Consider the following 26,920-nt stretch of genomic DNA (forward strand, 5'->3'; position numbering starts at 1 on the left):
ATTCTTTGTTACCATCTGCAGTGGAAACAACAGTTTTGCTGGCATAAATCCATATGGCTAGCTCCTCCCATCTCATGGTAAGTCCAGGGATAGTAGTTAAAATGGAATGTGAGCCACAGTGAAACATGAAATCACTAGCCAAGCAATCACCTTCTTTGTGCTGAAACCTACTAATGTTCTCTTTCCTCTCCCATAATATGACTTGCCCTCTGTTAAATGGTTTGATATTGGTAGCTTTGAGGTCCTTCTGGAAAAGTCCTGTGCTATTGAATACATTCCTATTGATTTTCCTGAGGATGTGAAATACTGTCTGTAGAGATAAAAATCAGGCACTCAGTGTAACTGAAGAGGCCATTAATGTTTTAAATTTTAGTCACCTCTCTTCCCCCTCCAGATTTTTGTCTTCCTTCTAGGGGTGGAGATGGGAACTATGTCATTAACAAGGCTGGTCATAAACTATGCCATCCCTCATTATCATGCATTAAAGTTTTGTGGATGGTCATCATGGAAGTTCATATTAAATTTGGTGGCTTACCTTGAACGCGCTATGTTTCATTAGCCACTCACCTATGTAGAGACACAGGAGAGGGAGATAATTTGTCTGTGTCCTGTAGGCAGTTACAAGGATAGCTGTGTAACATTATGAATTAAAGTCCACTTAACTGCTCTTGAAGTAGAGAATGTTGGCTTCAGGATAATGTCCCAGTGAGATCAATGCTCGTTCAGGGATCTCTAATACATGGACCTTGTCTGAAAGTGAAACTATTTTTGCCCCTCAAACTTGTTCCTATGGCTTCTGACATTTCAAGTTAACTCATTGAATAGTGTAGTATAGATCATGCTGTGGTAACAACCATCTCTACAGCTTCAAACACAAAAGTCCATTTCTTTCTCATGCCACATGTCTTTTATTAGTCATCAGGTTTCTGTGCACATGTTAAACACTCAGGACACCTTGCTGATGGACCAGCCACCATCTCAAACCTTGTCAGTCACCAGGCCAGGAAGACAAGAGCTCACATCAGTATTTAAAATGCTCATTTGAAGCATTCCATCCACAATTCATTAGCCAGAACCAGTCACAGGGCCCTACCCAGCCACAAAGGGGTCAGTAAGCACAACTGAACATATTCCCAGAAGGAAGGAAAACTAGATATATGTGATAGGCAGCACTTGTGACTACCATACTCAATCAATATTCTTCTCCTTCTTTCCTCTACTTGAGAGATTAGAAAGCCAAATATGCTATTTTTCAGCCTCCTTTTCTCCTAGTTCTGGCCTATGAGACCTAAAAGGAAGTCTGCCATAGAGATTTGTGACAAAGCTTATGTTACCTGATAAAGGAAGGACACATATGGCTCTAGATGTTCTTCATCCCCTCTTATCCCTTCTCCCTACCTGGAAGGTGGTAGCAATTCCAGGACATGCAGAAGTCATCTTGGCATAAGTCTTCAGTAGAAGACAGCAGAGCAGAGCAGAAAGATGGAGTTTACTTTCTTGACACCATCAATGAACTGTTACACGAGCCCTGGATTGAGATAAATTTGGGAGCTCCAGTGTTAGGTGTATATATGTTTAGGACTGTGATAGTTTCCTGTTGGACTATTCTTTTTATCATTACATAATGTCCCTCTTTGTCTTTTTTACTATTGTCGCTTTAAAGTATGTTTTGCCTGATATAAGAATAGCCACTCCTGCTAGCTTTTGGTTTCCATTTGCACAGAATATCTTTTTCCACCCCATCCCTTAGGTTTATGTGAGTCCTTATGTGTTAGGTGAGTCTTCTGAAGATACTTGGTTGAAGAATTTTTATCCATTCTGCCATTCTGTGTCTTTTAAGTGGAGCAGTTAGGCTATTTGCATTCATTATTCATATTGAGATGTTAGATACTGTTCTATTCATTGTATTAGTTGTTGCCTTAATACTTTCAGATTTTTTTTCCATTGTATTATTATTTTATAAGCCTGTGAGATTTATTCTTTAAGGGGGTTCTAATTTGGTATATTCTGAGGTTTTGTTTCAAGATTTAAAACTCCTTTTAGCATTTCAGGTAGTGCTGACTGAGTTGTGGTGAATTCTTTCAGTATTTGTTTATTTGAAAAAGACTATCTCTCCTTCATTTGTGAAGCTTAGTTTCACTGAATACAAGATCCTTGGCTGACAATTATTTTGTTTCAGGAGGCTGAAGATGGAACCCCAATCCCTTCTGGCTTATAAAATTTCTGCTGAGAAGTCTGCTGATAATCTGATAGGTTATCATTTATAGGTTATCTTATGGTTTTGTCTCACAGCTCTTAAGATTATTTCCTTTGTTTCAACTTTAGATAACCTGATGACTTTGTGCCTAGGTGATTATCTTTCTGCAATGATTTTCCCAGGTGTTATTTGAACTTCTTCTACTTGGATGTTTAGATCTCTAGCAAGGCCAGAGAAGTTTTCCTCAATTTTTCCCATAAGTAAGTTTTCCAAACTTTTAGATTTCTCTTCCTCAGCAACACCAATTATTCTTAGATTTTGCCATTTAACAAAATCACAAATTTCTTGGAAGCTTTGTTCATTTTTTTTAGAATTCTTTTTTCTTTGCCTTTGTCTCAATTGGGTTAATTTAAAAGCCTTGTCTTCAAGCTCTGAAGATCTTTCTTCTACTTTTTCTAGATTATTATTGAAACTTTCCACTGCGTTTTGCATTTCTCTAAGTGTGTCTTTCATTTCCCAGAAGTTGTGATTGTTTTTTCTTTATGATAACTGTTTCTCTGGAGAATTTTTTATCCATATCCCATTTTTTAACATTTCTTTAAGTTGATTTTCACTTTTCTTTTGTATCTCCTTGAGTAGCTTAATAATCAACCTTCTAAATTCTTTATCTGGCATTTCAGAGATTTCTTCTTAGTTTGGATTCATTGCTGTGGAGCTGGTGTGATCTTTTGGGCATGTTATAGAACACTGTTTTGTCATGTTTCCAGAATTACTTTTCTGGTTCTTTATCATTTGGGTAGACTAGTTCAATGGAGAGGTCAGACCCACTGGCCAAGCCTGCTGTTCAGATTCTCTTGTCCCACAGGCTGCTCCCTTGATGTGATGCTCTCCCCCTGCCCTGGGAATGGGGCTTCCTGAGAGCTGGACTGCAGTGATTTTTATTGCTCTTCTGGGTCTATCCACCCAGAGGGACTATCAGGCTCCAGGCTGGTTCTGTGGAATGTCTCCAGAAAGTCCTGTGATATGACCCATCTTCAGATCTCCCAGCCAAGGAAACCAGCACCTGCCCTGGTGGAGGTGGCAGAGGAATGAAGTGGATACTGTAAGTGTCCTTGATTGTAGATATCTTTAGTGTGCTGTCTTTCTTGAATGCTGGTTATGCTAGCAGTGAAGCTGTCATGTGGACACCCTCAGGACCTCTGGTTAGCCAGGATGTTGCAGGCAGTGGAGTCAGGTGTTGTCTTCTCCTTCTTGGGATCAAGGTTATTCTGTCCTGAGTTGCTGTAATGACCTGAGTTGGTTGGCCTCCAGCCAGAAGGGGGTGCATTCAAGAGAGCAGCAGCCAAGGGATTTATGCTTGCCCTAAGATGGCCACAGTTAAGTATTTTGGTTTTTCAGGCAATGGATGGGGCCATGAAGCTTCCAAGAGTTTCTGTGTTTTGTGTTGACCTATCAGGGCAGGTAAGGAAATACTATCCGGTTGGGCAGGGTTAGGCGGTATGGGCTTAGACTCTCCTAGGGTGGAGCTTGCTGCAGCCACTGCAGGGAATGGGGGAGTGATTCTGAGACCAATGTGGTTATGTTCCAGAGGGGATCTTGGCTACCTCTGATGTTTTATATAGTTATCCAAGAATGTGGGAGATAGCCTCACTCAGCTCCCAGGCAGTTGGTGAGGCAGGTCTCACCCCTGCAGTGCCCCATTTAGACTCTGCCCCAGGCTGTGAGCTACCCAACTGAGAGCAAGTGTGACCTTCATAACTCTCCCCTCCCTGTCTTCCCACTCTGCCAGCAGTAGCTCCTTCACTGGCTCACTCACATCCACAACAGCTCCTGCTGGTCCCCTGGACTCCACTCAAGAGAATTTGTGCCCAGTTGAAACCATTACCAATTTCAGCTGGGAGTTTTCTTTGCCCAGCAACTCCTCCCCAATTCCTCTAGCTGTGTTCCATAAGGACCCCTATGAGTCAGGGATGGCTTCCCAGGGCTTGAGCTAGAAGCTGGGAGTGCATTCAAGGAACTTCCTGCTGCTACTTGTACTATATTTCTCGCAACTCCCTAAAACCATTTCATCATTAGGTAAATTTAAATCCTTCTCCCATGAGTGATCTGAATTTTTCAGATTCCCCAGTGGGGATGTGTGTTCGGAGGTAGTTTTTCCCCCCCCTTACACTTTGGGAACTCACTGTTTTTCACCTGTTTCATGGAATTTGCAGTGGAGTGCTACTTCTTTCAAAGGGTCCATGAATTCTTTCACTTTTCCTGGTATGTTTCATGGTGGTTCTTAGGGCAAAGGATCATGGTGTGAGTCCACACACTGTTCTGTCCATCCATTTTGGAGCTACACACTCACCCTATCTTCTTTTCACCATTTCAGCCACCCCAACAAAATTTAAATGTGGTCAAGAAATTTTTGATATATGACCCTGTTTCAGACTATATTTGCCACTTGGTCCTCCTGGCTGACATTTTATGTTGGCTTACTTTATCAGGCAGGATAGGCCAAGTTATGATACAGTAACAACCCCCAAAATCTTTATGATCACCTATCTCTGGACTTCTAGCTTAAGGAAAACAAACCCCTGTCTGTTTATGCTACCAAAATATTTTCTTCTGTTCCTAAAAGCTAAGTGTAATCCTGATTGACACAGACCCTCTTGCTTATTCTTAAATGTAAAGGAAAACTTCCCGTTTAAAAGGATATGTTACCCACAATCTGTGAACATTTTTAGGTTTTCTTACAAAGTGCTATACAGAGACGAAAATTGCCGTAATATTCCATAAAGGAGTCTCAATGCATTTCCAATGATCAGCTTTACCTATATATTTAAAAAAAAAACTTACTAAAAATACATGTTATTTCATTTCTCTGTCTTCTTACAAAATTGAAGAACTTTCCCATGTTTTAATAAAATATAAAGCCTTCATTCGCTGATTTAAAAAATACGCCTGGTTTTTAAGTTTTGGGCAGATACCTAGGACACTTACAGGATAAAATTTGTTGGAAATAAAATGAAAGAAGGGAAGAGAATATCCTGTGGTTCTGAAAACTTTACAAAAGCCTTGAAACTACCTATGGGAATACCTCCCTACACTGAGAATTTTACAGAATGCAGTTCAAATCTTTCAAGATGCAAAACACTTTAAAACAGACTGGAGCTTGTTCAACATTAACCTTGACAAATTCAGGTTTTGTCATATGAATGAATGAATGCTTCCACTCTTGAGAATTCTGGACCTTGAACATCCAAATTGAAGTGGGGTGGCAGAAAATTATCTTTATCTTTTTCTCTCTCCTTCCACTTTCCATCCCATCCTCATTCTCTCTTTAAATTTTTAACGGATTAAGTGAATGACTTCAACAACAACAAAAAAAATCTAATGAAAAAGCCTCTTCAGAAGCACTGTGGGATTTCTTGCTCATCCCCATCTGCGCTCCCTAGAAGGACAGCTCTTTTCTTTATGACCATGTATTGATCTCTAATATCTTTCTTGAGCCTTGTTTCTTCTTTGCCTCCTACAGGCAAAGGGTGAGAGTTAGATAATAGTATTAATTTTCCAGACATCTGCACATGTTTTAATGGCCTTTTGAAGTTTGAAAATAGTTTCTCTGTGAGCTCACCACAGGGCTAAAATGCCATTAAGGTCTAGATTGCAACAATACATAACAATCATAGCTGTAGCGCTCTGCTTGGCAAAGAAAAGAAAGCTAATTTATTTTAGTGGAGATTTGAATTAACGTAAGTTCCTTACCCAACCAGGGCCAGTGATTCTAGGTTCTAGAGGTAAATGGCAGGACTCAGGATACCTAAAATTCACCCATTCCTGTTCACACATGTGGAAAGTCAGAGCCACAATGGAAGAACTTCATGTTACATGCAATGTGAGACAGAAGGCTGGGGAGCAGTGAGGTAACTGGGGTTCATGATCAATTTTTAACCATAGACCATTTTTTCAGATCAAGGAAGCCTGTGCCCCTTCTCAGAATAATGCTTTTAATGCATAAAATGAAAGACATAGGAATATAAAGAAAACCAAGTACATTGAAGTACAGTTGACAAAATATTGAAAAAAATGTATGACATGGTAATACGTGTGCTTCCTTTCTAAAGCGTGAAATAACAAGCTTAAGAGGGAAGTCTAACTTGATTTTTAAATAGTGATGCACATACACAATATTTAGAGGTATTTTCAACAACTATATGATAAAATGTCTGTAATTTCTGCTAGAGACAAAGTCACAAGTTTACAGTGTTGTAGTTTGATGCCTACATTCATAACTAAAGGAAATACTAAATTTTGGTTTAAGTTTAGTGAAAATAAAGATGCTTTTTTTTCCTTCCAAGTTTATCGATGTCTTGAATTCTAGGTCTCACTCTCTCACCCAGAGTGGTGTGCAGTGGTGTGATCTTGGCTCACAACTACCACCTCATGGATTCAAGTGATCCTCCCACCTCAGCCTCCCCAGTAGCTGGGTCTACAGGTGCATGCCACTATGCCAAGCTACTTTTTGTTTTTTGTTTTTATATTTTTGATAGAGACAGGATTTCACTATGTTGGCCAGCTGGTCTCAAACTCCTAACCTCAGCTGATCCTCCTGCCTTGGCCTCCCAAAGTGCTGGGATTACAGGCATGAGCCACTGTGCCTGGGCTCATGGACTCCTGAGATCTCATGTTAAAAACTCCTGAGAATCTGCATTATCCATATCCTAGAAATTGTGAGTCTGTAGGCATAGCACAATTGCTTATATTATTCTTCCTATACAGAATTTAACAATAGTGCTGGGCATAGTGTCACACCAGTAATCCTAGCACTTTGGGATTTAAGGGATCCACTCCACCAAGGCAGGTAGATTGCTTGAACCCAGTAGTTAGAAACCAGCCTGGGCAACATGGCAAAACCCCATCCCTACAAAAACCACAAACATTAGCCAGGCATGGTGGCATGTGCCTTTAGTCACAACTACTTAGGAGGCTGAGGCATGGGGATTGTTTGAGCTCGAGAGGTCGAGGCTGCAGTGGGCCATGATTGTGGCACTGCACTCCAGCCTGGGCAACAGAGTGGGACCCTGACTTAAAAAAAAAATAATTAACATTAGCCTTTAGAAAAATATTTGCATAAATTTGCTTTATATTTGATGTTGTTGCCGACCATTTCTTAGTAAAGCATTTACCCTGAGTTGTCTTCCTAAGAGTTGGGGTGGATTCTGTGAACACAAACCACACTTGTATTTTCTCGGCCATCATACAGTAGGTCATGGGTGAAGCAGTGTTGGAGCTTTTGTTACTCCTCCTTTATGTAGAGCTACCTGGCCAGGTGCTGGGACTCTCCCAGAGGCACTGGCATTATCCCCTGCTTATCCACTTGGCCAAGGTTAATCTGACGTCTGAAGCTCTCTGAATGGAAAGAAAAAATGGTTTCCAGGAGTATTGTGAGTTTCTCTTAGGATGCACCATTGGTCTCCCATGAAGCATAGTTTTATGGGAGAATAAATTCAAATTAACCTCTTTATACACATAAACATCAGGGAATTTCTTAAGAATTGAGAAAAGTGAGATTTAAAACCAGGAAAATTTTTATTTTTTGTAACATACTAGAGAAACTAATTTAGCTTGTCCCATTACATAGTGATAAACCAGCATTTGATAGCAGCAGCCTGTGTGATAAAATGATTATGGCAGCAGTGAGAAAGAATCTAATAAGGGAATTGATCTGCAGATTCCAATTCTGTAAGAGCCAACATCGATCAACATAAATGTCAATAATGAGATAGTATTGAGAACTGCCTAATTCCTTCAGATGATTCTGGAGTCTAGTGACAGATTCAAGAAATAAATGTGAAAGGGAATTTAAAACTCTCACAATCACTCCAGGGACCAACAGCAGGCTACATGGTACTTTGGTGCCACGTGACATAGTCCGTCTTGGTCCTGGGTAAAATCAGTAAGAAAGAAGTTGTTAAAGGATTTTCATATTGTAAGATATGCATTGCCAGTACCACATGGGGACAGTATAATAACAGTTGTAATTATACTTAGTAATGATAGACAGACCTTTGCAGTTCAAGGAAGAGGATAGGAGGAATGTAATGCTCTTATTTATTTGTATCTTTGAGAGGCCATGCCTAGATATTGCTGTGGCAAAGGAAACTGTCAATTCCTGGAGATTCATCAGGAAGGATTATGTGAAGTAGAATTTTCAAGTCTTCATTTGCCATTTTATACACCTTCATTGATGTCTGCCCGGGAGTTTTACTAAGAGCTGCTCCATAGCTCTGTGTCACGTTAGGAACCATGGGTAGTAACAGGACAAGTGTCATCCAGTTTGCTTCAATATTAGGAAAACTGAGAACTGTTCAGGCAGGTGAGGCAGGGCAGAAATGTCAGATGGGTGAGCTGAGCGGGAAGGATATGAAGAATATAAAAACACTAGCTCTGCTCACTACCACAGGAAGCCATCTTGTGAGGGAGCCAGTGTTCTGGCAGGGAAGTCCTCCTGTACTTCCTGTCAAGGAAGGAGTGCCTTTCAGGGCATGGACAGCCTTCCTGTGGAGACAGGAAAGGAAATCCATTGAAACAAGCATGGGCTTCGAGCAAGCTGCTCTCCATGTTCTAACTGTAAAACAACTGTGACTCAGCATTGGGAAAATGGACTTACTGAAGTATTTACCTATCCTCTCTTACCCTTGCTACTTGTGTTTGTTCTATCTCAGTTGAGCACTCTGCACTTTCTTTAGCTTGCTACCAAAAGGGCAGTACTTCAGTGGAGGTGATTCTCTGGGCCCCACAAATTATGCCCTAGTTCCTAAAACACCTAACACTCTTCAAGCATTTAATATGCCCCAAACACCTTAACTAATTAAATCCTCACCACAACCTTATGAATCCAAGAGTTCTGTCTCTTGAACTTGAATCACCAGTAAGCCCCTGTGAGCTAATATTGGTATTATTATCCCTAAAGGAAATGAAGACTCAAAAGATGAAGTGGCTTGTCCTAGTCACACAAAGCCAGGATTTAAACCCAAGATTATGACACCTGTGGCCACCTGCTTTCCTGCCTCTGTGATTATGGATGTAGCCATGGAGAGGGAAGCTCATTTGTAAGGCTGAGCCCAGGATTTCTCCTGCATGTTTAAAAGCTAGTTGTATGGTTATTATCCTCTTTGTTTTAAATATGTTGGCTAAAATGGAGAATTTTGGTCTATTGGATTCCATTCAATTGAGGTATTTTGGTAAGGCAGTGAACATTAGCCATAGCATGTGGACCTGAGCTTTGTTCCAATATAGAGCCTGATGACACACTGGGCTTGGTGACATCCACTCAATTACTGGCTTTTTGAATAAGTAATTCACATGTTGCACAATGCCTAAATTTTTGTGCATTCAAGTTAAAGGGCATCTTTTTTTTTTTCTTTGAGACAGAGTCTTGCTCTGTTGCCAGGCGCCAGGCTGGAGTGTAGTGGTGCGATCTCGGCTCACTGCAACCTCCACCTGCTGGGTTCAAGCAATTCTCCTGCCTCAGCCTCTTGAGTACCTGGGACTACAGGCGCACACATGCCACCACACCCAGCTAATTGTTTTTTTGTAATTTTTAGTAGAGATGGGGTTTCACCATGTTGGCCAGGATGGTCTTGATCTCTTGACCTCATGATCTACCCACCTCGGCCTCCCAAAGTGCTGGAATTACAGGCTTGAGCCACTGCGCCCGGCCCAAGGGCACCTTATTCCATTACTTTCTATCAATAGGAAAGGGTTTATGAAATAAATTTACCATCCCACACCAAATAGCTTTTTTAAAAAGTATAGTATTATATGTAGTAGAAGTTTTTAAACCCCTGGAATTATTAACATCGGGCATTTGAGAAGAAATATTTGTAGTCTTCAACCCACAATCTAAGAAAAAATTGTTGTCTTTAAAATCAGCTGAATACTAATAAGTATTCAAAGCAAACCCTTAACTTTACAATAATAATTACTCTTGGGAATCTAAATTTCCCCATAGTTTCTCAAATGAGTCTAGGAGCAGCTTCTTTTCTCTATAATGCTCATTTCTTTGTAATAGTTATTTTTAGATCCATAACCAATTTCTCTGAAAAATAAGAACTCACTTTTGGTATTCTCTGAGGTTGCAAATACTGCACGTGATATAATATAAGAGAAAAGCTCAGAGAAAGATAACTTTGCATCTTGAAAAAAGTTTCCATCAAAGTAGTTTATGAAAATTAATAAATCTTTAGGGATTTGAGAAGATGGAATAATTTTAGGATTATAGTAACTACGGACTGTCTCAGAAGAAAATAGAGAGATTATGTTATTTATATTTATGCATCGAATATCTGCTTAATACTTCACAATTTCCACCCTAGGAGATTAGAAATTTCTCTTCACCTTCTTTCTGGGTGCCTGCTTCACAGATTCAGATTGTTTACCGAACTCCAGACACGCTTGATTAGAACAGTGTTGTGCGTCCATAGAGTCTAAAGCAAAACAATGAAAACAATTGTTTTATGTCTTGGGGAAGATATGCCCTTTTAGTGAAACTTCTGATGCAGCTGTAACTTCCTAATCTGTCATCCATATGTTTGCAATATCATAGCTATGCACTTCCTATGAGACTTTACAATCCCATCTTCAGTCAACTCAGAGGATTTGCTGGGGAAACCGACTAGCAGTTATGAGTTGAAAGTCTAAGATTCCTTCTATCTCACATTCTGTTTTCAGCAGCTTCCGTAATATGCCTAAAAAAGAAACCTGCAAAATTGAAGTTTAGATATAGAATATACTTAACAAACTAATAGAAAAAAAAATAAATCCACTTGACTTGATGAATCCTGTGTATTAGCTGGAAACTGCCATTTGCCAAGAAATGATTTAGCTTAGTGAAATGTATTTTTGCAGCTAATCCTTTAATGTCTATTTTACATGTTACCCTTCCCACTGTTAATATTGAACGATGTTGTAAGCTAGTAATTTTATGCCCTATATTTCAAATTACTATTAGGAAGCCACATAAATAACAATTTTCAACTGCTTGTTTATAATACCATGAGGCATTTCTTACCATGGGGTAAAGTAACAGTGGATTTAAAAAACTACTTTGGGGATAATGCCACAGGGAAACTGATGTGGATCTGTAGCAAAAAAAGCCTATAAGGCAAACTGAAGTAATAAGTTTGAAACCTTGATAATGCACAACTTAGTATTAACTATCAAGGGAAGTGAGACAGTGGGCTTTCATTGAACATTCAGCCAGAGATTGCATTTATGTAATACATCTTCGCAAATGTTGTAAAATGACTGGGATTCCAGCAACTCGTCCTATTAAAATCAGGACATTGAGCTGTAAAATGCAGATGAGTGCACATCACGAAAGTCATTTTCATCAACACTCTGATCTCTTTCTTCTCCCAGCCCCATGCAGTGAAATACTATGAGAGTCAATAGTGCAGGCTGTAAGGGTCTCAGTGGTTATGTAATCTCTCAAACTCTGAATTTCATTTGTTCTAATCTTTCCTTCAATAGTGTAAGGGAGCACCCATCTTATAAATAATTCTACCTAATTGTTTTGGTTCTCCAAAATACTGACATAGCATTTTCCCTTCTTTGGAGGTTATCTTCCAAAGTTAAGTGAAAATCATTTGATTTTAACGTCTCCTCATTGTAGTTGTAAGAACAGGGACCATGTATGGTTTCTTGCTGACCATCTGGATAACATAGGGAACCCTTTGACATCACAGGAGGAGTCACTCCATGTCTTCAGGATTAGCAATTTTGGATCTCTGGAGTGATGGCAGCTCTTTTCTAGCATGCAGCATAATTGAGGGCCTTCGACTGACCCCCTACCTCCCCAGCCACTTCTTTTAGGAAGAAGCATACTGAGAAGGCATAAAAGCTGTGTGAATGTCCCATGTGTAGACTGTGTCTACATTTCTTCCCAGAGACCCATCTCCAGTTTCTTCCTCTAGACCTTTCCTTTCTGTATGTAGATAGGAGTACTGGAGGCCCACAGCCAAGTCCAGCAGTGGGAAAAGTATGGGGTAAACAAAGGAGTAGAGGAGAGCATGTATTTTGGACAAAGTGATGGAATCAGACCCTAACTCAGTTACTTTTGCTCACTGTGTGACTTGACCCAAGTTCCTGATTGCTGAGACATCTCTCTCACCATTCCTCTCTTGAATTTGCCTCTGTGGTCTTGCTGAACTTTTTACAGAAAATGTCACATTTTCTCTCATCTCTGGACCTTTTCATATGCTGTTCTCAGAAAGACTTTTCTTTCTTTTTTGACCCCTGCTTTGGCCTGAATGTTTGTATCTTCCCAAATTTATATGTTGAATCCTAAACCCTAAGGTGATAGCATTAGGAGGTGAGACTTTGGGAGGTAATCAGATCAGAACAGAACTAAAGGAAATTGAAAAAACAAAGATAAACAAAAAAAAAAAAGCTGGTTCTTTGAAAAGGTAAATAAAATTGATAGACCATTAGCAAGATTAACCAAGAAAAGAAGAGACAATCCAAATAACCTCACTAAGAAATAGTGAGATATATAATATCAGGAGATATTATAATTGAGACCACTGAAATAGAAAAGATTAATCAAGGCTACTATGAACACCTTTGTGTGCATAAACTAGAAAACCTAGAAGAGATGGATAAATTCCTGGAAAAATATATCCCTCTTAGCTTAAATCAGAAAGAATTAGATACCCCGAACAAACCAATAACAGGCAGTGAGATTGAAGTGGTAACTTAAAATAGATATGCTAAAATCCTTAACAAAATACTAGCTAACTGAACCCAACAAAATATCAAAAAGATAATCCACCATTATCAAGTGGATTTCATACCAGGAATGCAGGAATGGCTTAACATACACAAGTCAATAAAGGTGATACACCACATAAATATAATTAAAAACAAAAATCACATGATTTTCTCAATAGATGTAGAAAAAGCATTCAACAAATCCAATATCGCTTTATGATTAAAACTTAGCAAAACTGACATACAAGGAACATACCTTTATGTAATAAAAGTCATCTATGACAAACCCACAGCCAACATAATACTGAATGGGGAAAAGTTGCAATCATTCCCTCTGAGAACTGGCACAAGACAAGGATGCCCTATCACCACTCCTCTTCAGCATAGTGCTGGAATTCCTAGCCAGAGCAATCAGACAAGCGAAAGAAATAAATGGTATCCAAATTGGTAAAGAGGAAGTCAAACAGTCACTGTTTGCTGATGAGATGTTCAGTTACCTTGAAAACCCTAAGAACTCCTCCAGAAAGCTCCTAGAACTGATAAAAGAATTCAGCAAAGTTTTTGGATACAAGATTAATGTACACAAATCAGCAGCTTTTTTATATACCAACAGCAACCAAGTGAAGAATGAAATCAATAGCTCAACCCCTTTTAGGATAGCTGCCAAAAAAATAAAATAGAATACTAAGGAATATACCTAACCAAGGAGTCAAAAGGCCTCTACAAGGAAAACTACAGAGCCCACTGCTGAAAGAAGTCATGGATGACACAAACAAATGGAAACACATCCCATGATCATGGATGAGTTGAACCAATATTGTGAAAATGATCATACTGCCAAAAGCAATTTACAAATTCAGTGCAATCCCCATCAAAATACCACCATCATTCTTCACAGAATTAGAAAATACAATTCTAAAATGCATATGGAACCAAAAAAAGAGCCTGCATAGCCAAAGCAAGAGTAAGCAAAAATAACAAATCTGGAAGCATCACTGCCCGACTTCAAGCTATGCTATAAGGCCATGTCACCAAAACAGCATGACACTGGCATAAAAATATGCCCATAGATCAATGGAACAGAATAGAGAACCCAGAAATAAACCCAAATACTTAGAGCCGACTGATCTTTGACAAAGCAAACAGAAACATAAAGTGGGGAAAGGACGCCCTATTCAACAAATGGTGCTGGGATAATTGGCAACCCACATGTAGAAGAATAAAACTGGATTTTTATCTCTCACCTTATACAAAAATCAACTCAAGATGGATAAAGACTTAAACCTAAGACCTGAAACTATATAAATTCTAGAAGATAACATTGGAAAAACCCTTCTAGACATTGGCTTACGCAAGGATTTCATGACCAAGAACCCAAAAACAAATGCAATAAAAACAAGATAAATAGCTGGGACCTAATTAAACTAAAGAGCTTTCACATGGCAAAAAGGAACAGTCAGCAGAGTAAACAGACAACCTGCAGAGTGGGAGAAAATCTTCACAATCTATACATATGACAAAGGACTAATACCCAGAATCTGTAACAAATTTAAACAAATCAAGAAGAAAACAACAATCTCATCAAAAGGTGAGCTAAGAGCATGAATAGACAGTTCTCAAAAGAAGGTATACAAATGGCCAATGAACATACGAAAAAATACTCAACGTCAATAATGATCAGGGAAATGCAAATCAAAACTACAATGCGATACCACCTTACTCCTGCAAGAACAGTCATAATCAAGAACAGTAGGTGTTGGAGTGCATGCAGTGAACAGGGAACTCTTCTACACTGCCGGTGGGAATGTAAGCTAGTAAAGCCGCTATGGAAAACAGTGTGGAGATTCCTTAAAGGACAAAAAGTAGAACTACCATTTGATCTCGCAATACCACTACTGGGTATCTACCCAGAGGAAAAGAGAAAATGATTTGAAAAAGATACTTGCACACATGTTTATAGCAGCACAGTTTGAGATTGCAAACTCATGGAACCATCCTAAATGCCCATCAGTCAATGAGTGGGGAAATAAACTATGGTATGGGAATACACAGCCATAAAAATGAATGAATGAACAGCATTTGGATGAGATTGGAGATTATTATTCTAAGCAAAGTAATTTAGGAATGGAAAACCAAACATCATGTGTTCTTACTGGTATGTGGGAGCTAAGCTATGAGGACGCAAAGGCATAAGAATGATACAATGGTAATCCCAGCACTTTGGGAGGCCGAGGTGGGTGGATCACAAGGTCAAGAGATCGAGACCATCCTGGTCAACATGGTGAAACCCCGTCTCTACTAAAAATATAAAAAATTAGCTGGGCATGGTGGTGCATGCCTGTAATCCCAGCTACTCAGGAGGCTGAGGCAGGAGAATTGCCTGAACCCAGGAGGCGGAGGTTGCAGTGAACCTAGATTGCACCATTGCACTCCAGCCTGGGTAACAAGAGTGAAAAGCCGTCTCAAAAAAAAAAAAGAATGATAAAATGGAGTCTGGGAACTTGGCAGGAAGAGTGGGAAGGGGGCAAGGGATCAAAGACTACAGATATGGTGCAATGTATACTGTTGTGTGATGGGTGCACCAAAATCTCAGAAATCACCACTAAAGAACTTACTTATGGAACCAAATACCACCTGTACCCCAATAACTTAGAGAGAAATTAAAATATAATATTGAATTAAATTAAATTTTAAAAAATAAAAAATAACGTAAACACTTAGCTTAAGACCTAGCATGCAAATGAGCACTCTATAAATGTTCTTTTTTGCATAGTTTTACTTTTCAGTTAGGTCCAAATTTACACATGGAATTATGCTTTCCTGGAAAGAATGTAGAGAACTAAAAAGAAAATGACATCAACAATACAAATCAAATACCAGTGATAACAATGGAATAATAATAAGTAAAGTATGATTTTGAGTAAATGAATAAATGATGTTTAAGTCTAGCAAGCAAAGATATCACATTGTGTTTAGGGATATTTCTTTTTTAATTCTATGCAGTTCATTTTACTGTCTGATTAATTTATATTATTATTTTAATAAGTTGTATATAACAAACCATCATTAACCAGATTTAATTGGATAGAATTAAGAGCATGAACTCTGCAGCCAGATGTCCAGGGTTCAAATACTATTTATGTAACATTAGGCAAGATTTTTTTTAGCTCTTTATGTCAATTTTTTCATGTGCAAGACAGGGATGATAATATTAGTTCTTACTGTAGATTGTAATGAGGATTTAAAAGGATAACATACGTGAAACACATACTTAGTGCTAAAAAGAGCTTGGTAAGCGTTCACAGCTATTATTGTTGCTGTTATTATTATTGTTTCTTTACCAATTATCTGCCTCTAAAGCAGAACCTGGGAAGGAAAATCACCAAGGCAACATAGTTCATTTCGTGGGATTTGCTCAAATTGTGGGCTTAAAACTTAGGCAGAAATAAGCTACTTCAATAATATTTGCCTTGTAAAAGATATCGAGGATGATATCAAGTCCCTCCCTTCATAGAAAAAGCAAGCAGAATGCGGTAGGAAGAGCTTGAACTTAGAAGGAAGGCAGGTCTGGGGAAGAATCCTGGCTTTCCCGATTCCTAGAATGTATGTATTCTTTGCTTCTGCCATCTTGGGTTCTTCATCTCTATAAACTAAGATGACAGCTTTTTCCGCACAGTAGTTTGAAGATTTGTGAGATAAAATTAGAGAAAGAAGTTCACCGAGTGTATTTTCCCCCCACAAAGCAAATGGTAATTTATTTCTTCAGTGTACTGTGGTACATTGAACTCTAGTGACCATCAGTGAAGCTTCCAATAGGTCTGATAAAAACAGGTCAAGTTTTGGGGTTTTTCCCCCACTAATCCTTTTAGTTTGGTGAAATCAGAGGGAAAAAATCTGTTCCCCTGCATGTAAAAGGCAAAAGCTTCAGAAAGTCAGAACTTTTCAAAAATAAAGTTTGATTAAAAATGTAAAATGCAGTGTAGATAATTTTACAAAACAGCAGGGGCAATTGGAAAGCACTTATTAAAGTACCTGTTAAAGTAATTAGTGATGAAAATGGAAATTTCAGGGCACTCCTGTGTCTCTTAGATCCCAGAATAGGCTCAGGCTGTGCTGAATCACTTCCTCCCTTAGATCATATTCACAGAAGAAGACAAAAGGGAAGCTTCAGAGAGTCAGGCTTGGCAAGCGAATGCAAGTCGCTCTTTGGCTGTCCGCCTGCCCACAGGTCTGACTGGCCTGCCATGGGAACTTTAACCTTCTGTCCTTTTTCTCAACATTCTGTCACTTTGCAGTTATGTCTGAATTTTTTGTTTTTTTTTTTTGTAAAGACTTCAAGAGATTTGGGAACTCTGCAGGAAGAGCTCAGTTCCTGTTGCACAGAATATTCTCTTATATGTTTAATTGTGTGGTTAATATACTGGCCTCCAGCACCTCTATCTGCATGGCACCCTTACTCTACTGTGATCTTGTTTGCATGTTCTGCCTTAAGAATTCTTGTGTTTTTTTCTCCTTTGTGTGTTTGCTGTGCTCAGTGATATTGTCAGCTCTGTTAATGAGCTTCCTTGAGTCTCTCATAGCTCATAGTCATGACTCTGCACATAGTAGATGCTTCATAAATGCTTCTTGTAGGACTAGTTAGAGTGGAGGCTCTTGAGGGCAAGGTCTGCTGTTTTCATCCTCATTCATCTTCCCACTGGTGCTCACCCTGTGGGCCTCAGGGCACTGTTAATGAAATTGCAGCAGATAGGACAGGTACGAGATGCACTAGTCAACAGTCTAAGCTGTAGAGACCATGAATAATCTTTCTAATCACCAAGCCAAATGCTGTTCCCTTAGGGAAGCCACTGGACAATCAGGCTGTCATGGTAGTGGGGACCCTTGAAGAAGGTTTTGAATATAGTTGTGGAATAATGGTTTCAAAAGCATTTTATAACCTTGGGTCCTGGAGAAGTAGAAAAGAGGATATAGAGCCATATGATTTTCCAAGGCACCATCTAGAGCAAGACAGAATGCACCCGGGGCAGCTAAACGTTGATACGCAAGGCAAGTCTAGAAGTTGTCAGGGAAAATAACAAGTGCAACAAGGACTGCTGCAGGCGGCTTAAAAAATTAGCTATAAAAATTTCAGACACTGAAGTGAGACCGAGTTATGATGGACATATTTTTTTAAGGGCCTCTAGGAGAACATTCAGAAAGCACACTGTCATGTCAGCAGGATGGCTGAATGCAGATATTATGTTTTATCTTTGTATCCCAAAATGGAAATAATGGCATAATTAATTAAACATCAGCTATTATCCAAAAAGATTTTGTCCTGGTCTCAAATTTTTGTGAATCTAAGAAATGACCATATCATACTCAGTTATATAATATGCATTTATATAATATTCAGTTTTATAATAAATTCTTAATGGAATAGAATGAAACTTGTGAAATGTGAACCCAGGGATCTGCCACAATCTCTTCTGATGGGATTCTGAAAGGGTTCATGAAAAATCACCTTTCTGAGTGTGGCAAAAATGTAATTCTGGTATCTGAATAAGGCAAAACTTTGGAGTCTTTATAGATCATTTGGTGTTCATAGAAAAATTATTTTCATCAGGCTCTAAGCTGTTTTAGAAAATTTCCTGGAACTTTCTTTTAGAGATCCTTACGCATATCTGTGAAATTGCCTTATTACCCAACAGACAGAACAAAGCTTATTTACCTGGTTATGTCTATTCAGAGTCAAATTTAAAATGCTTCTCTGAAACATGCACCAAATCCTCTAGAAAGGTGAATTCACAGGAAATCAGAGGATTTTTAGCAATATCAAAAGATACTCAGGAGATTTCTTAATATCTCATTCCAGACTTGCTTCCCTTGTGCTCGGCTTAAATGGAATCAAACGCTGGGCCCAGGGCCCACCTAGGACAGAGTTGAGGGAGCAGGAATGGGGCTCTAGGAAGCTTTCTAGAAGCTGTGAAGTGAGATCAGCTCTCCGAAGTGGAGGTGATTTGAAAACAAAACTAAAGCTGAAAAAGCAATAAGTTCTTTATCTGAGAAATTAGCCCAGCATATATGCCACTAGATTTGAGGGAGGTAATCCCTAAACAAGGCCAGGTCCAAATAAGCAGCCAGCCATGGTGACAGAGTGCCGCAGAACCCAGCGAGACAGTGGGCAAGAGAAAGCAAGAACTCACCGAGACAGACAGGAGCGGCCAGGGCAGCTGTTGGCATCCCTTCTCTTGGATCAGGTGCTGAACAGTTAAAACTTCTCTTTTGTACAGATATTTGGCTTTTAATAGTTAGCAGGGGGCAGGTGCAGTGGCTCATGTCTATAATCCCAGTGCTTTGAGAGGCTGAGGTGGGTGGATCACCTGAGGTCAGGCGTTTGAGACCAGACTGGCCAACATGGTGAAGCCCCATCTCTGCAAAAAATACAAAAAATTAGCCAGGTATGGTGGGACACACCTGTAATCCCAGCTACTCAGGAGGCTGAGGCAGGAGAATCACTTGAACCTGGGAGGTAGAGGTTGCAGTGACCTAAGATCACACCATTGTGCTCCAGCCTGGGCAACAGAGCGAGACTATGTTTAAAAAAAAAAAAAAAAAAAAAGTTAGAGGGGAGAATAATTATATACATGCTTATGGTGGTAAATTAATTCTCTCACCAAATCTGAATAAAGAGAAGGGAGCCATGGTGAGATGATCCCTTTTGTACTTTCCTCTCTACTTCTAAAGTTGAGTTAATAACTTCTGAAATCCTGACATAAGAAAATTCATACATTTCTTTTCAGCCTTTAGGAAATAAGTCAGTAAATGCAAAAGCTGCCCATCAATCTATTTTACTTGATTGCCAGCATGAGAAGAATATTGCCCAAATTTCTAGAGGAGCTATGTTTTTGACCTCAACTTGCATCAATAAATAAGGAAGCAGTGTCTTCCTGGCCTTAGCAATCACACTGACTTAAAATTAAGACATCATCATGGTGCTGAGTAAAAATCTAGAGGCAGAATTCTATTAAATGCAGTAAGCCTTCACTGAGCATCTGAGGAACTGAGGAGAGAAATGAAATGAAAAACTCTGGCCCTCCAGCCCAGCTCTGAAAGGCTCAAATGCTCCTTAGTCTCCAGTCTCTGCTGCCATCATGAACTGGAGAGCTGCAGAATCAGTCACTACCACCCTGAAGGGGCCACTCCACCTTCATTCTGCGAGATAAAGGGCAGCCAGTCCTTGGCACAGTCTGCTGAGGGGAACATTTCTCTGCCTTGAATTACAGAAACAGAACTGCACAGAGAACATGAAACTGACTGACTGAAGACAAGTTAACCCACCAAGTATTGCCGACCCCACTGACTGCACTGGCATTGCCAGGTCCCCAAAGCTTAGCTTAGTGTTTAACACTGGTATGAGGCATGCATTCTGCTATAAATTGCAATATATCTTAGTTCTTCGCACAATCCCCCAACCCCTGCCCTTGCATATATAGTGACTGAAAGCAAGTCTCTTTCCTATGAAGCTAGAATCTTCAGTGGGGTATGTCACCTTGGGCTGTGTAAACACATGTATATATATATACATGTGTGTATGTGTGTACACATATGAAATATATACATAGAAACATGCATATTTCTTCAGTGGCTACCCTGTATGCTGCAAAGATAACTATGTCAGCCAGGTCAATGTCAGCAATAATGACAAACTCCAAATGAATCGGGGCCCAAATTCAGTATAAGTTGATATCTTCCTCACGTCAAGTCCAAAAAACACATTTCTCTTCCCAGAGTGGCTTTCTTGAGTTGACAATTTAAGAAGCCAAATTCCTTCTACCTGGCTGGCGTCATCTTCGACAGCTGGCTTCCAACATTGCTATGCTGAGTTGGCTGCATCAAGCCAGTGGAAGGAGAAAGAGCTTGGAAGACTATATGAAGGAGATATTCCTGGGCCAGGCAAGAAAGGGCAGATGTCACTTTTGCTCAGGCTCCATGAGCTAGAACTCACCATGTCATGTGGGCACACCTGACTGTAAAGGAGGCTGGGAAATGTGGCCAACCAACTGTGTGCCCAGAAAGAATAGGGCCAAGGCTCCCGAGGTTTCGTGACACCCGGCTAGTCCCTGCCACTGGGACGATGTAAAATGAAGGGATTGGCCTGCATTTTCATGGAGCTGATCATCCTGTTCGGAAGATAGAGCCTACACAGAGAACAGTTCAGTAAGAGTGCACTTTGGATAAAGGAACAAAATGAGAGGCAGTCCAGTCCCTCAAGGCAGGGAATCCACTGCGGGTTAGTGAGGATAAATGACTTTACAGGGAGGGTTTCAGTGTTGTCCTGAATACTGGACAAGATCTAGGAGCAGGAAGAGGAGACTGTGCCATGGAAAAATGCACAAAAGATCAACTCAGATGGGAGAGGAGCACATGAGAGAGACAGTGAAGCCGCTCTGATAGGGAGGCTTAGACCATCACCTCATCAAAGGAAGCGTTTGAGTAAAAAGACTCTCATTTACTTACGGTTTGAAAATGTGTGAAATCAGGAGTCTCTACCTCTGAAACCCAGTCGAATCTCAGTTACTGAGCCAGTGTGACAGATGACTCAAAGCCTATTTCAAAACTATGCTGAGTAGTCCTGCTGCTTTTGATGTCTAAAACAAGTAGGTCTAACTCCAGGATTCATTTGGATTTGCAGGTTAAAGATAATAAGGTTAAAGTATTTCAGATGAGATTTTATTCAGATGAACACTAACAGTAAATATGAACCATAGCTGGGTATGTGATGGAGAATCTGCACTCTAAGCTGCGGGGCTCCTCTTAAGAGGTCATGGCCCTCTTATGTCAGTTACACTCTTTTTGACAGTGACTTAATGAAGTTTCTCACGTATACATTCTACCTATTTTTCATTTAAGCATAGGTAATACAGTATCAGTATAAAAGTGATGCTATATTCATATATCTATGTATAATATATATGTATATATGGTGAAAATATAAGCCTATTATAAAAATTCTTATCAAAAGAAATGTAGTCTCTATGGGGTTGTGTTCTTCATAGTTATTATTTAAGGGAAGTTGTGTGAGGTTGTGTGATATCTACCTACCATTTCCTTGCCTATAGCTTTAACACAAAAGTAGATTTTATAGCGCAAAATTAGATTTTATTATGCTTGAGATGATAGGTAATCCAGTTACCCCAATTTGATCATTATACATTATATATCTGTATCAAAACCTCACATGCACCCCCATAAATATAAACAACTATTATATATCCTAATTATTTTAAAAATTTAAATAAAATAATTAAATTTTTAAATTGTTTTTTTTTAATGTAAGTGGATTGTATTTTATTCTAAATCAATTTGTATTTGCCTTATATGTATGAAAAATATAACAATGAGTGATTCATTTGTACCTTATTATCTAAGGAATTACCTACCACCAACTGTCAGGCATACAATAAACTGGCCTGTGTGAATTTCAGCATATGAACCTATTTGTTGCCCCTTCTTACTATAACAGGGCCACTCTCCACCTGTGCTAGTGGATTAAACAGTCACTTCCCTCTTTCTTTTTTCAGAAAATATATATTTATTAATGTCTACAACTCTGTCATCGGATGTTGTGACTTTGTTAGAGATTTTATTTAACTTCAACTTTTATTTTAGATGCAGGGGTACATGTGCAGGTTTGTTACATGGATATATGGCATGATGCTGGGTTTTGGATACAGGTTCCATCTCCCAGGTAGTGAGCATAGTACCCACTAAGTAGTTTTTCAACCCATTCCTCCCTTTCTTTCTCTCCATCTACTAGTCTGCAGCATCTGTTGTTCCCATGTTTATGTCCACGTGTGCTCAATGTCTAGCTTCCACTTATAAGTGAGAACATTCAGTATTTGGTTTTCTGTTTTTGGATTAATTCACATAGGATTATGGCTTCCTCTAGCTGCATCTGTGTTGCTGCAAAGGACATGATTTCATTATTTTTTATGGCTGTATTCTGTGGTATATATGTACTATATTTCTTTATCCAATCCACTATTTATTGGCACCTAGGCTGACTCCATGTCTTTGCTACTTTAAATAGCATGGCGATGGACATGTGTGTGCATGTGTCTTTTTGGTAGTTTGGGTACACACTTAGTAATGGACTGATGGGTCAGATGGTACCTCTGGTTTAAGTTTTCCCATCTTTCTTTAGCAGATGAGGGATCTGAGACTAAGAGGTTCAGTTACATTTCTGGGATCCTTGAAAACATGTGCCTTCGACAGGACTAGAACTCAGGTTTCCTGGCCCTTGCCCCAGGACGTCTCGGTTCTCCCACACAGACCTTCAATTTCCCTATTTCAATGGAGGGAAGGGACCCATTTGGATAAAAGCCACCGAAACAGCATTGACAAGGGCAGGTCTTTAGATGCACATATTCATGCAGTAGGCAAAAGGGTGACATCACATATCTGAGAATTAATAGTGAAGTGCATTCATGAACTGCATAAGTCAGATAGCTAATTCATGGAGACCTCTTCTCTCCAGTCACATGATATACCACTCAAAATGATTTCTTTTGTTGACTGTCATTTCCCATAACTTCTTGTCCTGTTTGCATATTGATAAATGTATTCTTGGGTCTCACAACATTGTAATTCTTTTGGCAGTCTTTCAATCTTTAAAACTTATATATGGGTGGATAAAATATAAAAACATCTTTTTGTTTATAGACTACAACAAGCATGAATGGGCTACTTACTAACTACAATGTATTTTGTCAGGTCCTGTAGATTACAAGATGAGATAAATTCTATCTTTGCCCCCGGGAAAGTCAGATTCTAGAGGGAATTTAGGATTATAAAAACTGTTAGAAACAATGTCATGGTTGTGGTTACGTACGGAGGTCTTAGCTCTGCTGCAGAAATTTGGATTTTCAAAGCAACAGGCAACCAGTTTAGAAATTATTTTCTTCTTTGTGAAAGGACCTCCACAGACACACAGTTGGAAGGTCCACTGAGAAGGAGAACTGGTCAACCCACAACAGAAAAAAATACCTTTCCCCTTGCAGAAGGCTAGAACACTGCCCTGCCACAGAGCCATCCTTCAGTAGGTGCTGCATAAATGCTTGTTGAATCATCAACTAACCAAGTACTCAGGGCTGTCACAGAAGTTCAGCCTAAAGAGAGTCAAATGGGGAACAGAGAGAATGTGGCTCATTTGAGTGGAGTTTGTAGTCCCTGCTGACTGCATGGTAGATATCCTGGGACAGAGTGACCTGTGGGACAGCCCTGCACTCTAAGATGATTCTAGTATCGCTTAGCAGTAAAGAAGCAAAGGCATTTCTTAGATCAGCATCAGTGTGCAGCAGGGTCTCTCCAGGGAGCAAAAGGAGTAGGAAAACTTTTCAGAAGTGAGAGAGGCACGCTTAGCCACATTATTTACTTACTCAGTTAGATTTTTTTTTAGCATCTGAAGCTACAAAAATTTTGACAAAGACAAACCAGGATATAAGTGCCATTTTCAAAATGTCATCAGCCTAGCAGAAACATTAGGCATAAATCACGAGTTTTATTGTATTTGCAATTAAACAGATCAAATTTAATGTCCACAGAAAAGCCTTAGTAATTAGTATAAAGATTAATATAGTGAAATGTCTCTGGCTTAGCGGGCCTCCCAAACAAAACTGAAATAAAGAATTCAGTATATAATTGAATAGCACGTGAATATTAATGTACAAATTCCTCGGAGTCCCCAGATCCCCAATGCAATTATTTTCTATTCACATTAATTGTTCCTAACAGATGACATTAATGACTTTGAGTTAAAATGTGTCCAAGGGAAGATTTCACGAGATCAATGCTGTTTAGAAATAAGGTCACTTTTATAATTATCTGCTCACATTTTAATCACTGCTCAACATAATAAGGTGAACTTGGCGATTTGTTTCCATAATGTGAATATCAAATGTTAATTTTCATACTAGCCAATATGTATAGCAGGGTATTCATAGTTTTTCTACTACTTATTTTAACTACTACTGATATTTTTCTACTACATATTTTCCAGGGCAGACTGACAGACTGTAAAAGCATGATTATTGTTTACAAAATATAATTTGCATATATACATACGCACACATGTATGGAATACTGATAAACTAGAATAAACTTTTTTAAATCAGGACATGTATTATTTAATCTGGAAATGTTAACTCTTTTGAGATTTAACTGTCTAAGGCAGGATTTTGAAACAAGCAATTAAATTATCCCTGTTCCATGTTTCTGCTTTGTTTTACCCAGAAACTTCACTCACGCCTCTTGGGTCTTTCATCCGGAGATTTGCTTTCAGAGGTGGAAAGAAGCCGAAGTCTGACACAGTCACGAACTGATGCTGAGCTGCACGTGAGTTTCCCAGTTGCCTTCAGAACACTTGTTTTGGTTGTTATTTTCTTTCCATCAAATATGATGTCACAAGCGAACCATAAAGTGCATCCTTGAAGCGTTGTCAGGCAGATAAAAATACCTTCCTTTCTTGTGTTCTCTGAAATTCAATATCATGTCCCCCAGCTGATATAGTAAGCAGAAAGTGTCATTCTTGGCAAAAATATCATAAATCTTGGCTCTGTCCCCAAGATACCTTTTTGGATATTGATTACATCTCAGAGTCTCTGAGAAATGGTCAAGGAGCTTTTTATTAAAACCCACATCCCATATTATTCATCCTACTTTTATGATATATTATGCATGAAGTTTTAAAAATTCATGGGCTCTGCACTTTTTTTTTCTCTAGCTGGGGTTAGCTTTGTGCTTATTTGACAAAACTTTAACCAGCATGGCTTTTTAACTCTCATTGACATAAAAAGAGTAACTTGAAAAAACACAAATATATAATGAAAAATGTAAGGCTTAAAATAATGACATGAACATTTGTGGATAACTGGGTTTTATTTTACTGAATAATTCCATCAGTGTAGATAGACCATTAAATGTAAATATTCTTAAGTATATTTGAATTAAATTTCATGGGAATGTTGTCACTTTAAACATTCATAAAGACTTAATGGCATCCAATCTATAATATGGCTTTAAGGTCAAGAGGTTTTTTTTTAAGTGCAGAGTTTTTATTTAAAAATGGGAAAAATGAAACTCTTGGCTTCATTCTATATCTCTATTTTTTAACTAAAATTGTAGTTTTTATACTGCATTTCTCACAGTAAGAATGTTTCAAGTATATGAACCATTCAGAGTGGTAATCTAAAATAAACAATGAGAAAAATTCACTTTGAATAGTGCAGAAGACAGGATGTATTTTTGCCTATTAAATCAACATAATTAAGATCATGTTGTAATAAAAGCTAATATGCATTTTTGATGAAAAATTTTTAAAATAATCATCATTGCCGGGAGGAGTGGCTCATGCCTGTAATCCCAGCACTTTGAGAGGCTGAGGCAGGCAGATCACGAGGTCAGGAGTTTGAGATAAGCCTGACCAACATGATAAAACCCCATCTCTACTAAAAAAATACAAAAATTAGCCAGGTATAGTGGCATGTGCCTGAAATCCCAACTACTCAGGAGGCTGAGGCAGGAGAAACGCTTGAACCCAGGAGGCAGAGGTTACAGTGAGCCAAGATTGTGTCACTGCATTCCAGTGAGCGACAGAGAGAGACTCCATCTCAGAAAAAAAAAAAATCATTATTACCAATGAGAACTCACTGGGATTCATGGGGTTCTGTGTATCTCTGGGAGCTCTGCTCATTGTCAGGGGCCTGACTTGCCATTATGGCATAATGGTTCCGTCTTGGGCTGGGCATCAGAATATTACATTGATGGGGTGACTTTGGGCAAGGTAGTAAAACCTCAATGCCTCAGTCTTCCCATTAAGAAAAAGAGGGCGCTGATATTTCTTTTCTATTTTAGAGAGTTGTGGTGAGGATTAAATGAGATAATACAGGATATGTTTGTACACAGTGCCTGCTACCAATATTGGAA

General features: G+C 39.0%; 1 protein-coding gene across 8 annotated transcripts in view; it reads left to right on the forward strand.

Moving 5' to 3' along the window:
• NCKAP5 (NCK associated protein 5) overlaps positions 1–26,920 on the forward strand; it is a 1,002,432-nt gene that overhangs the window by 850,169 nt on the left and 125,343 nt on the right. For all 8 annotated transcript variants that reach the window (XM_035305069.3, XM_078327941.1, XM_035305072.3 and 5 more), the window contains one exon: positions 25,229–25,330. In XM_035305069.3, coding sequence (XP_035160960.3) covers positions 25,229–25,330 — 102 coding nt within the window. The remainder of the gene's footprint in view (positions 1–25,228; positions 25,331–26,920) is intronic.

The sequence above is a fragment of the Callithrix jacchus genome, chromosome 6 (assembly GCF_049354715.1).
Source record: "Callithrix jacchus isolate 240 chromosome 6, calJac240_pri, whole genome shotgun sequence".
In the NCBI taxonomy this organism is placed as follows: domain Eukaryota; kingdom Metazoa; phylum Chordata; class Mammalia; order Primates; family Cebidae; genus Callithrix; species Callithrix jacchus.